The sequence below is a fragment of the Amyelois transitella genome, chromosome 15 (assembly GCF_032362555.1).
Source record: "Amyelois transitella isolate CPQ chromosome 15, ilAmyTran1.1, whole genome shotgun sequence".
NCBI classification, from domain to species: domain Eukaryota; kingdom Metazoa; phylum Arthropoda; class Insecta; order Lepidoptera; family Pyralidae; genus Amyelois; species Amyelois transitella.
This window is the reverse complement of record NC_083518.1, coordinates 2,348,391-2,365,516: the sequence shown is the minus strand read 5'-3', so window position 1 is coordinate 2,365,516 and position 17,126 is coordinate 2,348,391. Positions and strand designations below refer to the sequence as shown.

Sequence of the window (17,126 nt, the reverse complement as noted above, 5' to 3'; positions counted from 1 at the left end):
ACTGTGCTGTTGAGGTAAATTTACCTTTTTGGTTATGAGATTGGTTTCATATTTTTTATTCATTCGATTTTCGATTCGTTCATTGGTTCCATATTCGTTTGTGTTGATATACAAACTAATTGTTTTTGCATTTATAACATAAGGGTGTCTTTTATTTTTCTATTGATTTTCTTGCCAATAATTTGTCATAAATAATAGTCTTAATTAAAGTTGATTTCTTTTATATCTGATATTTTTCGAAATGTTTTATCATGATAAAAATAGTAAAAGAGAAATAGTAAAACAAACAAATTCACATTCCTTAATTGAGATACTAAACTTGCAAAATTATACAACTTTTCGTAGTAGACAGCGAATTAGAAGGCGCCTACCCTTGAGCTAAAAACGTTCTCTGTCTAATCTGTGACTAGAAATAGGCATATCTATGCAGCATTGTTATTTTATGTCTCATAGCGAGGAGTTCATTGACATTGTTTTGTAGGCAATTTGTTTTTCTTCTTCATTATTAAGGCAATTTTTTTGACAGTATGATATTTTTATTATTATTGCTCCGCTAAAAACGTAAAATCTCACTTTGGTGCCGTGTCCATGTCTCAATTTAGAGGTTAAACGTTTCCTAAAGATCATTCTTACATGTCAAAATTATATTACTTAATTAATAGTTAATTAATTCTATAATGTAAGAGTTTTACTAGTACTTATACCATTGCAATATATTTCTATCGCTAGCATTTGATAAGATGTTGGCTAAACGCAATAAGGAATTTTTACTAAAATTGTAATGATCTCACAAGCGGCTTTCCCTAATGTAGTGAAATAATTTGACTATAATTTCAAATTTTGGAAATTCTACCTCATTAAGCTTCAGTCATGCCAAATAGGTATTCTGGCAATTTACCGTTTAATTGAAATAATGATCCTCCAACATGAATATTAATGACATAGCGGCAATATTGGGTACAAATGAAATGACGTACAGAGGTACTTTATACACATATTTACTCTTCATTTCTTAGAGGGTAGATACCAATAGTGATAAAACGTTACACGTTTTAGCCTTTCCCTTGACTGACTGACTGACTGATCTGGACGAGTAAGAAAAATAGATGTCGGCCGATTCTCAGACCTACTCAATACGCTCACAAAATTTTATGAGAATCGGTCAAGCCATTTCGGAGGAGTACGGGAACGAACATAGTGAACTCGAGAATTTTATATATATGATATTTTCTTGAACTCATTTTTCTCTGATACTTTTTTTTTTTATTATTTGCTGGGAGTTTCGATCCACAGGAAAGAGGTTGAATGACGATATTATTAGATTTTATACCTTCACTTTAGTAAGACGAATATGTACGGGTATGGTAGTAAGAAGTGTTCATGATATATATTTAGGATGGTTTGGTTCACCTTATGACGTGATGGCAGTCAGATAAGGCACGGGTGGCCACTGACCATAACTTATTGTATCCTGTCCTGCGCATACTGCGGAACTGGTGAGTTACTCGACACACCATAGAAAGAAATGCCTATACTTGTAGTATATACATATAGCTATAGTGTGGTGCTTGAAAACCTTACTACTATTTATAGATATTCACATACATCAATACTACTATTTATAGATATTCACAATCACATCCCAGTCCCTGGTAGGCAGATACTACTTCTTTCCTGCAAAGATTTTTGTGAAGCACATCCATATTTATTATTCTCTATTAAAAGAGCTGAAGTTAAGGGTAATTGTGGCCTGACTTCTCGCCAGTACGTACTCGACTTGATCAAAGTTCGTTCGTCTAAGAGTCTAATGTTGAGTAATAAATTAACCAGCGATCGTTTTGTTGAAAATCTGATTTTTTCATTAAATTAATCTGTTTTGACTGTAAAATTGAAAAGGCTAGAAAAATTTAAGCGGTAACATGTAGCGTATCCAATAATGCCCCGTACATCATGAACAGAACATAATCATAAGGTCTGCGGTAGGTTCGGCGACCGTGTCGGACGGAACGCTCACAATGGTTAGCTCGAAAAATGTTAGCAGCTCTGTAATTTGCAACAATATGATGAGACTTTTCCTGTGTTTTATAGTATTTTAAGACCACCTCATTTTCTGTCATTATATTTTTTAACGAGAGCTTTGTTTATATGTTTTCTTGGACTTGTTCATTTATTGTTTTGATTAAGTTGGAACTTTTGTGAATTTGGAATGTTTGCGTTTGTTGGTTTAGTACAACTCGTAAAGGCTAAAAAGGTTCTATGTCAATGAATTTACCGAAATTAATGATTGGGAATTTAAAAACTTACGAGCAATTTATTTTTAACAATGAATCAATCCCAATTTTAGTTGCCGAAAATAAAATAAGTTGTTCATAGAAATTGTGAAACTCAAAGTTTAAAGTGAAGTTGCGAAAATCAAGTGTTCGAGTGAACAGTGTTATTATGAAAAAAAAAAAAATGGGTGAAGTGAAAATGTTGATAACGAAGTACACAGCGATCCTGCTGGAAAGCGCTAGAAATGCTGAAGCCAGGAACTCCTTGTCCAGATCCCGCTCGAGGGAGTCCGACGTGTGGTCGTCACTCGACCGCGTTGCCAGGCCGAGACCCATCAGACGACGCCATTATACCAGGTATGGGTAAATCTACATTCTAATTAGAAAATTAAAAATGCTAAGCTTTTATGGAAGTAGTCTTAAATGAAACTGAAGCTGAGGAAATAATAATGCTGGTAATAGAATAATTGTTGGACATAAAGGCCAGAAACACTGGAGATAGGAGGAACTCTTTGTTTAAAAACGTAATCGTATATTTATTTATGCATATTATTTATTTATTGTAGTTTTTATGTATTATTATAATTATTTTATTTTATATTTTGTGCAGGTATGAATATATTTATTTAGTTTGATCCCACATAAAGTTTTCTGTCAGACCCAATGGTTGACTGGTAAATAATGCTTCTAGCATTAAGTCCGCCAATTGTGCTATACATTTGTATTTTGTGCAATGAAGTTTAAATAAATAACCCGGTAGAGAGAACAACGTGTGGTTGGCTCGACCGCGTTGTCAGGGAGAGACCGCACAGGCTACGGCAATACATACAGGCATTGAAAAATATCTTTTAATTTTAAAATTTAATGAAAATATTTCTAAGTGTTATAAAAAATCCTAAACACAGTTAGAATATATAATAAATATACCTAAATAGTGTGGTCGTCTTTTGAATGCGTTGTCAGATCGAAACCGATAAGACGACGGTATGTAATTCCTACAGGTAATTTACATTAACTTCGATAGATTTTTCAAAGAAATATACTTAGAAGTAGTCCTAAAAGAAATATAAACTTAAAAATAAGTACAAGGAATATGAGATAAGCGAGCGAGTCACTTCATCCATTAACAAAAGTAGTCCATCTATATTATCAACTCTCTTATGAAACTCCAAGTCATTGCACAAGAAGTCCTTTTAAATCTAATAGAGAATTTTGCTTTTAAATAAATCATGTTGAATATACACATGCTAAATCTCGCCATGAAAAAGCGTATTCAAATACATTTCGACTAAATCGTTGAAGGCTGATTTATCTACATATGCAAATTTTTCTTGCAAACCATACGTTTAACCGACATCGTATATGTCGTATAATGTGAAAAGCATTGAAGTTACTGGAGGCAGGCGTCAGTATAAACTCTGACATGACATGTATATTCATTGGCTGACAGCTTGTAGACTTGCAACAGACCGAGACCGATTCAAAGGTGCAGTATTATAAGGGCTCGTATACACTGGGCACAGCAATGCAAGTAAATTTAATCTCTACATATCTAAACTAAAAAGGGCCTATTAATACTGCACCTTTAAAACATACATAAATCCCTGATGGAGTAAACAACTCTAGCACTTTTTGAAAAGCTCGAAGACTTAATGATGGGATTTTGAATCAGATAGTGGCATATGACTATCTCATCTCCTATTATTTAACTAGTAACTTGTTCAAGTTCATTTCAAGTGATAATTGTTTTTTTAATACTGTAATTAGTTTGGATATAACTATAGTTCTACTGTACAATCAAGTACAACTTTTAATATAACCCGTACATACTCCGAGCATATTTCAATAATAATTTGCCATTAAAATAGTAATGACCAATGAAAAATAATAAAAAAATGCTCATACGTTTTATCATACTTTGGTTTTAATTTATTCGCACAAATGAATGCTGATGAAACTTTATTGGTATTATGGAAATTGGCTGTCGTTTCCAATAAAAGTAGGAAATAATGAAGGCAATATTACCACGCTAATTAATACAGATATCACAGAAGTGGATGAACGGTTAAGTTGCCCGAATACCGGTAGTACGCTTGTCTGTGACACCGGAGGTCCCGGGTTCGAATTCTGGCCAGACCATGATGGGAAAAGAACTTTTTCTGATTGGCCTGGGTCTTGGATGTTTATCTATATAAGTATTTATTATTAAATAGTATCGTTGAGTTAGTATCTCGTAACACAAGTCTCAAACTTCGAGGCTAACGCAATCAGTGTAATTTGTCCCGTATATATTTATTTATTTAAACTACGTGATGAACAGCGGGATACAGGTTTTAATTCAATCGCGGCCATATTAGTAAAAATGTTTCTTTTCTAAGTAATAATCTAGAATTGCTGGTCGATAGTTTACTATCAATAGTCTGTCATTAAGCTATATTGATAGCTGAGTCAAAGCAATATCAGTGACCAGTATCAATAAGACTGCTAACCGATGCTCTTACGATGTGTAATCGTAATCCAATATGAGTTAGATCAAAAGAGGTGATGACGTAATATACAGGCATCACATCTTTATCTTTAAGAAGCAGACAGAGCCAAAAATCCCGAGACTACGCAGGTGTTCATTTAACTGAATGCTTAAGATTTAGATAAAGTGAAAGTTGGCTAATTTTTTTTTTTATAATTAATATATACGGGACAAATTACACAGATTGAGTTAGCCTCGATGTAAGTTCGAGACTTGCGTTACGAGATACTAACTCAACGATAGGTACTATATTTTATAATAATTACTTACTTATAGACCCAGGCCAATCAGAATAAGGTATTTTCTCTTCATGCCCTGATCGGGATTCGAACCCGGGACCTCCGGTGTCACAGACAATCGTACTACCGCCGCACCACAGAGGCCGTCAATAGGGCTATTATTTTAGTGGTATAAACAACACACTCAAATTCAAAAGTTTGTGGATACTGAAAGCCGTTCAAAATGAAGGGACTAATGTAACAGACAGATTTACTGTAAGTACCTACATGATCGTAGAAAAATAAAACAAAATAAAACTTGTTACATTGATCGGCACCTTTTATTTATAGAAACAAATACTTCTATATATCAAATGGAATGCGGAGACGCCAAACCTAATAAAAATGCAATTCCCGTAATACAAGTCTGTTTACTACCTACTGTGGCTACCTATAATATACAGTAATGCATTGGATGAATGCCTGTATGAGGAGAATGAGATGTAAATTAAATTTATCGTATAGAAAATATGCTATTAGAAATCTTTTTTAACGGTACACTTACCTTTTTCGGGCTTTTCCTACAAAAAGTTCCTTTATTGAGGTACTTGTAGTTTTTCGGGAAATCCCCTTATTGCCCCCGAGCAGCAAGGTTCTATGCAAAATTTCAAACCTAGCGGTTTTGGCTAGACATTGATATGTGAGTACTTTTTAGATTAAGTAGACTAGCTTTTGCCCGCAGTTCTGCTCGCGTGAAACACACTCTATTTATGCACCTATATGTATATGTATATGTAACGAAGGTAATAAACCAAAAAATACTATTCATGTTTATATAAGTACATTACTACGAATTTATTTGTATGTCGTTTATTTATAATACTCGTATGACCGATATTATCGACATGACATGTTCCGACATGCTTAGGACTATTAAAGAAGTGGCATTGCCCTCACCGTGAATTGTTGCATCCTGCATCGGATCATTCGTTTGTGTTGACTTCTTGCATGTGACAGCTTCTATTGGACACAATTATTATTTTACGACTCTAGCCGCTGTTACTTTAACGATAATAACGTATGTAACCTTTTTCAAAGAGTTTTGTATTTTTAACCAACTTTTATTCGATATAGTATATAGGTATATACTATATCGAATAAAACTAGGTTAAGAAGGTACTTAAGGACAACTTGATTTTAAGAAGGGAATATTGTTATGTTAAAGAACATATAGTGACAGGTACATAAGCAATAATACTTAGATAGTTTAGTTTGGTCATATTGTGAAGATCAATAAAATCAGGTGAGCAAAGGTAACAAATGTGTCAAAACGTTGGAATAGATTAAGATTCCTTCTATGTTTTTCAATCAGGACCCAGGGAGATAACGGGGATTTTTTTACCCGTAGTGATGTAAATATTGATAAATCAAGTGTCACATGTGATAAATCAAAAGTGTGATCAAGTATAAAAACTTTTTTTTTTAATACTTTATCGAAATCTTTTGCTTCATCCAATGTGGATGGAAGGAAGGATCCAAGGAAGACCTCCTCATCCTTCCGTCCTTTACGGGGATGTGGCAAGTGGAAGGAACGTGTTATACTGATAAACAGTAAATGATGATCTGAGCCAGTCTTGACCTGAGAAGGAATCAAACCGGAGACCTATGGTTCAGAGGCAACAACGCAACGATTGCGCCAAAGAGGACGTGACAAACAGAAGTAGGGAAATATAGTTCACTAGAAGAGTTTCATTCAGGAACATTTGATAAGCAACTACAACAAAGTAACCTATTATTAATGATTCGCGAACTTAGGTATAAGGAATGTCTAGTAATATAAAAAGATCACAACATTCTATTAGGTATACATAAACAATTGATTCAACTTCGCCCAGCAATGGCAATTGCATGCCAAAAGCTACTTCTCAGTAAATTATGCAACGCTACAAAATAAAGTTGAACACAGAATGGTAACCTTCTGAATACTAGTAAATTTAAACGAATACATCGTTAAGTCGTATAATGACGTGGGGAGTGGGACGTCCTGGTCAAGAGTACCCTAAATGGACGAGGTTGCATAAGAGGAGAATGTAAGGACAATTAGTAGTCTCTATAACCCACTTCTTTGGAAAATAGGCATTGTCATATTACATACAACATGATGTGTCGTTTCAATGAATGGATTTTTAAAAGTAATAGATAATTTTTCAATTAAGGAATATAAAATCCAATAAAGAATGCAAAGACTTGCCATCGTGCCATCCTCTCGGGCAAACAGTCGCTCTTAGAGAAGTGGATAAAATATTGACAGTCTAGTCCAATCAAATATAAAACCATCTTCAATATCATCTGACTACAACCCTAGTTCCAATACTACCCTACCCTTAGTTCCTGACAAAGTTTACATTAAGACCGTTAGATGGCGACACACATCAATGTTTGTCAAATAACATAATGAGTGTCTTAACTCTGTAATTTCTTTAATTTCAATCAAAGTGCATTGCTCGTTGTACTCGTATCTACCGGGATTGTCTACTCTATAGAAGATAGTACCATTCCTGCAAAGTTGCAATTATATTGGCAACGATTTAATTTTACGAGCTTGGCTAGTTATGACTGGCTCTCAGAAAAGAGATTCTTGAAACTTTCTTTTTACAATATATGTACATACCAAGACCGACTATAGAAAAAAGTCCATTATCTATCAATGTCTATGATACCATGTGATATCTCGGACTTACTTGTCTTGAAAAGAACATAACAAGGTAATATTATTCCAATTCGAATCCGCGACAGATTGCAAAACCAAATACCGGAATAACAAAACCACGGGGATAATTAACATCACTGTGAAAAACGCCAACACTCACAGAATAAATGGAACTAATGATATGATAGTAAAGAGAAAGATTATTAAACACCCACTGTGTATTGGAAGCCTTAGTTTCTGTTTTATCAATTCTTCAAAGTACTGTAGTGCATACATACATACATACATATGGTCACGTCTATATCCCTTGCGGGGTAGACAGAGCCAACAGTCTTGAAAAGACTGAATGGCCACGTTCAGCTATTTGGCTTAATGATAGAATTGAGATTCAAATAGTGACAGGTTGCTAGCCCATCGCCTGAAAAAGAATCCCAAGTTTGCAAGCCTATCCCTTAGTCGCCTTTACGACATCCATGGGAAAGAGATGGAGTGGTCCTATTCTTTTTTGTATTGGTGCCGGCAACCACACGGCACGGTACTGTAGTGACTTCAGTTTAAAAAAGAGGAGTTAAATGGCGGGTAAGTGGCCAGTTATTACTCGGCCATTATAACATATGTCTCGTTTACACCAGGTAGCAACTAAACACTTAACACTAATAGTTCCATTTTTTGCCACATTTTAGTTTTTCGACATGTTAACGATCCATTTTCTTTAAAAGAGTTAGAAATGTCAATCCACAAATTTTATTCTAGAGGGGTAGGCAGATACTTCATCTTTCTATTTGCAACGATCCTTGCGACTTCTAAATAACTTAAGAAAATACATGAAATTATATAATTACACAAATAATCGCATGCGATGCCAAATAGATATCTTAGAGATACTAATAATTAATTGAAGCGCTGGGTCTACAGATTTGAAATTTGTCATTTAGATTCATATTCTAGGGTTGCATTAAAAATCAATTTCTTAATATTACCAGCTGAGCAGTAGACATTTCTAGAGTCATTATAAATCCTAGTATTTCTACCAACTCCTAATAAGGTACACTACCACTGGTGTATTGTACACAGCTAAACTACTGGAAACGTGTAAACGAGCCACAGCAAGACAAACCGGATACAAGATCTCTGCAAGCGCATACTTATCATGCAAATCATTTTAACCGATCGCAAAAAAAAAAACAGAGTGCATTCATGGATGCCGAGATATCAATCATGCGACGCAATGTCTTCACTCTGAGATAATTCCTCGATAATGGCACAGTCTTTTTTTTATTTTCTTGAAGCAAGTGAATGCCGCATTATTAAATAGCGAAAAATGTAAACCTATAAAAAAGTGCGTTCATTTCGTGGTGTATGCGTTAAAATGTTTGTGTAGCAAAGGTACACTCAAATTCATGACGGTTATCAATGACTTAAAAAGTTATAGAATAGAATAGAATAGATTTATTTTCAAAATTGGATACAAGGTATCACTTATTGACGTCACATAACTTAAATCTAATTATAACTACTAATGACAAATGTTGCTCATTATTTATTTTAAACATTAAAACATCAGGTTCCAAGAGAAAAAGAGAAAGCTCTTAGAAAATACTTCTTAAGAAGGAATCTGCAAATTTATTTTCATAAACAATAATAAAATTATATAAACATATACCTTTATGATAATAAATATTTATATAGTTATTTGTGAGAGAGTGAGAGATATATACGCCTCAATTTTGGTACTTTTATATTTTAAAAGTATTTTCTTTCACAATCTTTATTTTGTGACCATATTAAATATCCACACGAATCCGAACGGCTAGTTTAATTCTCTTATCAAGATCTCTGAAACGTCTTACCATAATGTTGTGCACTACCTATATATTCTTTTATGGAACATTTTCATATCACTCTAAGCCGATTCCCGAAACTGTTTTGACACGATTGGTGTCAATTGGTCAACGAGTTGAATAGAGCCGTTGACGAGCAATAGTCGATATAGACCATTAATTCTACTGCCAGTTCAATGCAACCGATGTTGCAATAGGTGCAGCTGAGTAATGAACTGAAGTTGTTTGTAAGCATCTATATAAATTTATGTAGTAAAATCTGCTATCACAATCTGTTGTTTCTGTGTTTATTTATTAAAACATTATTGCACAAAGAAATGAATGTACAAAAGGCGGACTTAATGGCACGTTTGGCATTCTCTACCTACTAGTTTACCAGCTGACCAAAAAGGAAAACTTTAAGTTACGTAGGGAACGTTGCAAAGTTACCAATATTATCATAGTGTTACCAAAAGTTAGTTTATTATGGACTAGAGGCTGCCCGCGACTTCGCATGGAAACCCTATCAATCCCGCGGGAACTCTGGGATAAAAAGTATTTGTTATTCTGGGTCTGGGTAAAGAAAATGTTATTTTGGGTCTTCAGCTACCTATATACCAAATTTCATCGTAATCAGTTCAGTAGTTTTTGCGTGAAAGAGTAATAAACATCCATACTGACATACTCACGAACTTTCGCATTTATAATATTAGTAGGCTATCCTACTAATATTATAAATGCGAAAGTACTTTAATTACTATTAATTCGTGGTCAAATCTGGACCATGACGCCTCCCAAAAGTGTTAAGAAATTAAAACTCGGCTAAAGGTGAGAGCTTTTGCGAAGTTCTTGGTATGGCCCGTTTATCTATAAAGATATCAGAAACATTATAAACTAAATGGCGGATGTTACACCATGCCCTGTAACTTTACTTTAATCTGCTTGTGTTGAAAAACTTTATTTTAAAGTGTTGCAATCTTCGTGATATTTACACAACAGCTACCCAATCACCTTTGTGTTTATTTTAGACTGGCTGTGCCCGCGACTTCGTCCGCGTGCAATAGTTATTTGGGGCTTCATTGATTGATTGGGATCAAAGATGAATATTTTTCCCCGTTTGTTTTTTTTTTTGCATTTTCCATTATTTCTTCGCTTCTTATAGTTGCAGCGTGATTTTATATAGCCCAAAGCCTTCCTCGATAAATGGTCTATTCAACACATAAAGAATGTTTCAATTCGAACCAATAGTTCCTGAGATTAGCGCGTTCAAACAAACAAACAAGCAAACTCTTCAGCTTTATAATATTAGTATAGCACAGTGCGCCATCTTTTTTTTTGTGTAGACACATCATAACTTATGACTCCTCTGTATACTCAAGTTTTCGTAAAACGTATTTTCGCTTCTAATAATACGCGATTCACACGAATTTTCTTTACATACATACATACATATGGTCACGTCTATATCCCTTGCGGGGTAGACAGAGCCAACAGTCTCGAATAGACTGAATGGCCACGTTCAGCTATTTGGCTTAATGATAGAATTGAGATTCAAATAGTGACAGGTTGCTAGCCCATCGCCTAAAAAAGAATACCAAGTTTATAAGCCTATCCCTTAGTCGCCTTTTACGACATCCATGGGAAAGAGATGGAGTGGTCCTATTCTTTTTTGTATTGGTGCCGGGAAATAAAGAAAATTGTAAAAACTAAACAGTTTTGTTAACAATAGATTTTTATGCTTGTTCTTTGAAAACTTGAACATCAAGATGGTTTCATTAACTACGGACGATATGCTTTAATTTTTAAAAAAGTTACCAAACTTCCCAGTCAAATTTTCTTACCAAATTTTTCTCGAAATTAAATGTGAAAGTTATAATCTTGAGCATACAATGGAGTCTTAAGCGGTCTTTGACAGTGATTGCTAGTGAGGTGATCGGTCAACAATGAGGGATCGTTTGCGATAAGAGGGCAATATTGACATAATCGGACATTTAATGTCATGACGAAAACCTTTTTGTTACGACCACAAATTTAAAGAGCACAGCTATTAAGTTCACTTATCACGGATTTCGCAATTTAATGCTGTTATTTTGCCGTGTGGTTTTTAGTACCTTTAAATAAGATCAAGGTGTTTAAAGGTGGATATCATAAGCAGCTAAGAGAATCTCTTTTCGGCTTGTACGACAACCATAGAGATCTAAATACTTTATTAGTTTTATTATATTCGTCCATTTTTTCCATGTACTGAGCAACCATGACCACTCTGACAAGAGTATTCGACTAAGAAGAAGAAGTTTTATATTATTCCAATCTTAGGTAGATTGGAATCTGAAACGGTCAGTATTAAATTACTGATCGTTGCTCATTTAGATCAAGTGGTCAAGGAAGTCAGGCTTAAAGCTTGTAATTTACTAACTGAAACATTATTTATCACAACAATAAACATTATTTTCAAATAACACAGTAACTATAATAAATTTGACAATTTAAACAAAAACAAACAGACAGGCATCTGTAACATAATGCAATAAAATCCACGCACTCAGGCTACTAATTAAATGTATAACAATAAAACGACCATTGCGGTGCAATTAGGTCCTAAGGGCACAAGTTTATGCTCGCAGTCCATTAAAAGTTCCGTCGCGCGGCGGTCCGGCCCGGTTTTTATCAAGTCCTGACGATTTTGCTCAGTAGGATGACCACGTGGAAAGAGAATTGGTTAGTACTTTATTTATCTATAGCTAAGCGTGGCCTTGTATAAACTATCTCCCCTTGAGTGTAATTTACCAACTGAAACATTATGGATCACAACAATATACATTATTTTCAAATATTGTAACCAATTTGAAAATTTTAACACGAAGAAAAAAAAGGCAAATGGAGAATTGGTTGGTACTTTATTTATCGCTAAGTGTTTAAACCTTGACCTTGTTTAAACTATCTCTTCCATTCATTGTTTGGCTAGTTTCGATCCAATTGCTACCCGCTATCTCTTACAGGTCGCCCTCCATCTTATATATATTTATTTAACCTAGTATTGTTTCTAAGATAGGGCACGCAAGCTCAAATAATACCTTTTAACTCTTGCTTGAAAGTCCCTTAATTGTATGGTAGATAGGTTATAATTTTTCCATCATCGCAAACAATAATCCCAAGTTCATGAAGCCTATTCTATGATAGACTTTTCAAATCTGCTGATATTCGTTCACACAGTTTTTTTTTATAGATCTTTAAAAACAATGGGACAACGAGGTTGGCGTCACACCAATACAGATATGAAAATAACCGTTCCTTCTCTGACACCATTGCATTGTATGGAGTTATTGATGGAATAAGAAGACATATGGTCAACCTACTTTCAGCAACAAAGTTTCATGTGTCCTGAACATAGTATGAGAAAGTTTCAAGTAACACAAAGTAATTTATTTGGAAACTGAATAGACCGCTGAAGCGTTTAAAGCTGTGAAACGTTCTTTACAACTATTTTGGCGAAAATTTCATCTTAAATTTCTGCAACTTTGTTTTTTGAATCTTTTTTCTGTATAGTTGAATAACCTTAAGATTTAACCTTAAGGGATATTCCTTGGAGAGGAGACTGCGTTTCATGTATGTAAGACCATTATCCAGGATTTGCAAAGTCAGATAACTTAAGCCAGTGACTCTCGGCTAATTTCCGTGACCCAGTAAACAAACGAACCTACTAAGCTTGGATCATGGCTAACTCTATCAATGTTTCGTATTTCTGTTTATCCCTTAGAAATAACAAAAATATAAGACAAGTTAAACTATTATACATTTTCTGGCGTTAGTCCCGGTTATATCCTCACCTTTCTTTGAAAAAATCCGGGCTTCGCCTACGACTATCTATATCCTGGTTTGGGCGAGTCAAGTTTTTACTCATACGTTTGCATTACAGCCTAGCTCATATTGGAACATGGTCACATTCAGCTGCCAGAATGAGCAGATTTTCATTGATACATGACCGACCCAGGTAGGACTTGAATCGGTGCTCCACACGTATAAAGTACATACAATACATAACTCAATTTTTTTTATTAGTATAATGCTATGTACCTCTAGTAGATACTATGAAATATTCTGTCATATAAAATACCTTAGAACTTTCTCAGTAGTATCACTTAGAAGAGGACTTAAGGAGTGCAACGTAATCCTTACGAATAGCCAAAGTTTGCCAAGTATGAATCACGAGACTACGTTATAACCTTATGGGCTCCTGCTTAATTAACGGGCAGGTTTAGGAGATTTCTATTTGTTTTATAGCTCAATTCGCTCAAGTAATAACAAAATTTGCCACAAATCCCACGGGAACTGTAGGTATACACTGCTTTCGTGATGAAAAGTACCCCCTGTAAACTTCTAAATAAATATATACATCAATGTGTACACACATATATATGCTCAGTCTTACATATAGAGCGAAAAGAGGCGAAAACACACGTATAATTATTATATAAACAGAGAATAGCTTAAGATTATTGCATTTTTTTCTTTGTAATAAATTGATTGAAAAATTCCTGTACCTATTTTGATGAAGATGGGTAGAGAGTTATGGGAGGGAAGTTCTGAGAAATAGGTTTGTTTGTTCACAGTAAAAAGCCAATTCGAATATAATGTCTCTCTCTCATCTTTGCGCGATGTGTGTGTGATACCGTGTGGTTCCCGGCACCAATACAAAAAAGAATAGGACCACTCCATCTCATTCCCATGTATGTTGTAAAAGGCGACTAAGGGATAGGCTTACAAACTTGGGATTCTTTTTAGGTGGTTTTATGGGTTAGCAACCTGTCCCTATTTGAATCTCAATTCTATCATTAAGCTAAATAGCTGAACGTTGCCATTCAGTCTTTTCAAGGCTGTTGGCTCTGTCTACCCCGCAAGGGATATAGACGTGACCATATGTATGTCTTTTAATACCATGTGCATAAAGTTTAACTGCAAAAATTCTTACGATTCTGAAAGCAGAGTGTATGTTGTTTTCCTTAAATAGGAATTAACGGTGCTCTAAATATATGCGGACGCGCAGACGGAATGCAGATTTGCGTAGGATTTTATTTTAACGCAAAATGTTTTGGCGAAAACACACTCATGACATTATAGTAGGTATGTGTGTACTTAACTGTAACCTGCTTTTTCATTCGGTAAAAAAATGTTGACCTGTTTTGTTGGCTATATTATTTGTTATTAATTCCTGGTATAATACATATTTTAACAAATTACTCATGGTTATTATATTTTATTTGTTTCAGGTAAAATGATTTTCAAAATATCAACGGCTTCTGTTCAAATACTTTAAATAAGTAAGTAGTAAAGCCACTAGAAAATCACTTTTAGAAATTAACTCAAATATTTTTTAATTCAGATCCACCAACCAAAAGTAAGTAAATACCCTCCCAGCATCGCACGCGCGACGCCGTTTTTATCGCGCGAAAAACTATCGCTGTCCCTACGTCACAAAGCAAAGTTACTCGAGGCGTCGCGCGTGATTTTCTTCGGGGGCTGGTATAATATAATTAAGTATATTAATGTATTTATTTTTTCACTTTTATACCGAAATACTCACGAGAGTGAAGCTCCGGAGCGCAGCCATTTATATGTAGGTACCGTACATATAAATAATAGTGCATTACGGCGTGCAATATGAATTCCTCACTGCATGCCGCTGCAGGCAAAGGTATGAAATGCGGAATATGCTTTGTGCAATGACGCTATAAATTTACAGATATGATAAATAGTATTATCTGCACAAGAATGATCGTACATCAATATGAGAAATTCATAATAAGTATCAATAATAATATTATAAAGCTGAAGAGTTTTTTTGTTTGTTTGAACGCGCTAATCTCAGGAACTACTGGTTCGAATTGAAAAATTATTTATTTGTGTGTTGAATAGACCATTTATCGAGGGAGGCTTTAGGCTATATAACATCACGCTGCAATTAGGAGCGCAGAAGTAATGGAAAATGTTAAAAAAGAAACGAGGAAAATTATTCATCCTTGAGGGTTTCAATGATGCCCAAAATAACTATTCCACACGGACGAACTTGCGGGCACAGCTAGTAGTAAGTATAGGTAATTTCCTCGATGCAAAACTAGTAACTACTGCTATCATAATTTATGGTACCGCGGTATATAAATGAGTACTAAGTTTATGAATATCCACGAAACATTTAATAACATTTTTATCACAAAGTAAACAAAGACCACTCATTAAATTAATAAATTATCATTAAGTTTTTACGGGATAGACAGAGCCAATAATTACACGACTAGATCTAGACTACTACAGACAAGATAAACTTCAGATGTATTGTACAAAAAGATGAAGCTCTTCTTGAGCTTAAATATAAATGCAATAAAGTTCATTATTAAAATAACTTTATATAAAACGAACAAGCAAATAATATAGCGTAGGTTGTGATGCAATCAAACCCACACACCAGGATATTACTGCATTTCGAAAGTGCATTGGATAAGTAATCGTCTTACTTGGGCAATTATTTTTTTGCAAATTAGTCACCGATATATTTTATAATCTCAATTCTACCATTAAGCAAAACAGCTGAAGGCGGCCAATCAGTCTTTTTAAGACTGTTGGCTCTGTCTAACGCGCATGGGATGTAGACGTGAATATATGTATGTATACTTTATAACAATACCTATATCGGTATGGATCGTGGTCGTGGAACACTCATCTTGTTCCCATGGATGTCGTAAAAGCGACTAACGGATAGTGACTATTTAAATCACAATTCTAATTTTAAGCTAAACAGCTGAACGTGGCCTATCAGTATTTTTAATACTGTTGGCTCTGTCTACCCGCAAGGGATATAGACGTGATTATATGTATGTATGTATCGTGGTTGTAAGACGTACCCTGAATTAGAATGTAAAAAAAAATCTCAGCATGTAACTAAAAAAGATTTTATAAGAAAACTTAGGACTGCGTTTTAATGTAAAGATTTAGCACCAATTTTGTGGAGTTGGAACTCTTCCAAATTGTGTAATAAAAAGTGCAAGTTACTTGAAATTTTAAAGAATGACGAGCCAATTTTGCTGTTACTTCTGAATTTTTCATTGCTCCGAATAACGTCATCGACTGAAACTTTAATAGTTCAAAATTCAAAAATGTTATTCATTATTTTGGTATACTTCAAATCTTTTGGTTTCACAACATTGGTTGACGTCAAAAAACTTAAAAGTAAGTTTACTACAGCTTTCAAAGCGTCAGTGCAGAAGAAGCGGTAACAAACTGCACTGCAGCATTTTCTGCAACAACGTCAACTTCACAACTATCCAAACTTAGAATAAATAAGTTGCTGTGTTGATGGCAATATCGTTTCATTTAATATAATTTCTAAACATAAATGTACATTCACACTGCAAATCAGTACGTCACATACCTGAACTTTGCATATTGATGAGTTTGTTTGTTTGTAAACTCTTTATTGCACATAAAAATAAATGTAACAAAAATAAAACGGTCATTGGATATAGAAGAATATGTACAATGGCGGACTTATCCCAATCGGAATTTCTTCCAGTCAACCAAAATAAAAAG

At 34.5% G+C, this 17,126-nt stretch overlaps 1 protein-coding gene across 5 annotated transcripts in view; it reads left to right on the top strand.

Annotated features, from left to right (window-relative positions):
• The window catches only part of LOC106139755 (protein sprint), a 230,636-nt gene that overhangs the window by 81,772 nt on the left and 131,738 nt on the right, over positions 1-17,126 (top strand). For 2 of the 5 annotated variants that reach the window (XM_060948276.1, XM_060948274.1), the window contains exon 2: positions 2,374-2,627. The exons of 1 other annotated variant lie outside the window; for it this stretch is intronic. In XM_060948276.1, the coding sequence (XP_060804259.1) occupies positions 2,440-2,627 (188 nt within the window). In that variant the 5' untranslated portion in view covers positions 2,374-2,439. Of the gene's footprint in view, positions 1-2,344; positions 2,628-17,126 lie in introns of all 5 variants that reach the window. 2 more of the 5 variants (XM_060948275.1, XM_060948273.1) reach the window with 1 other exon arrangement.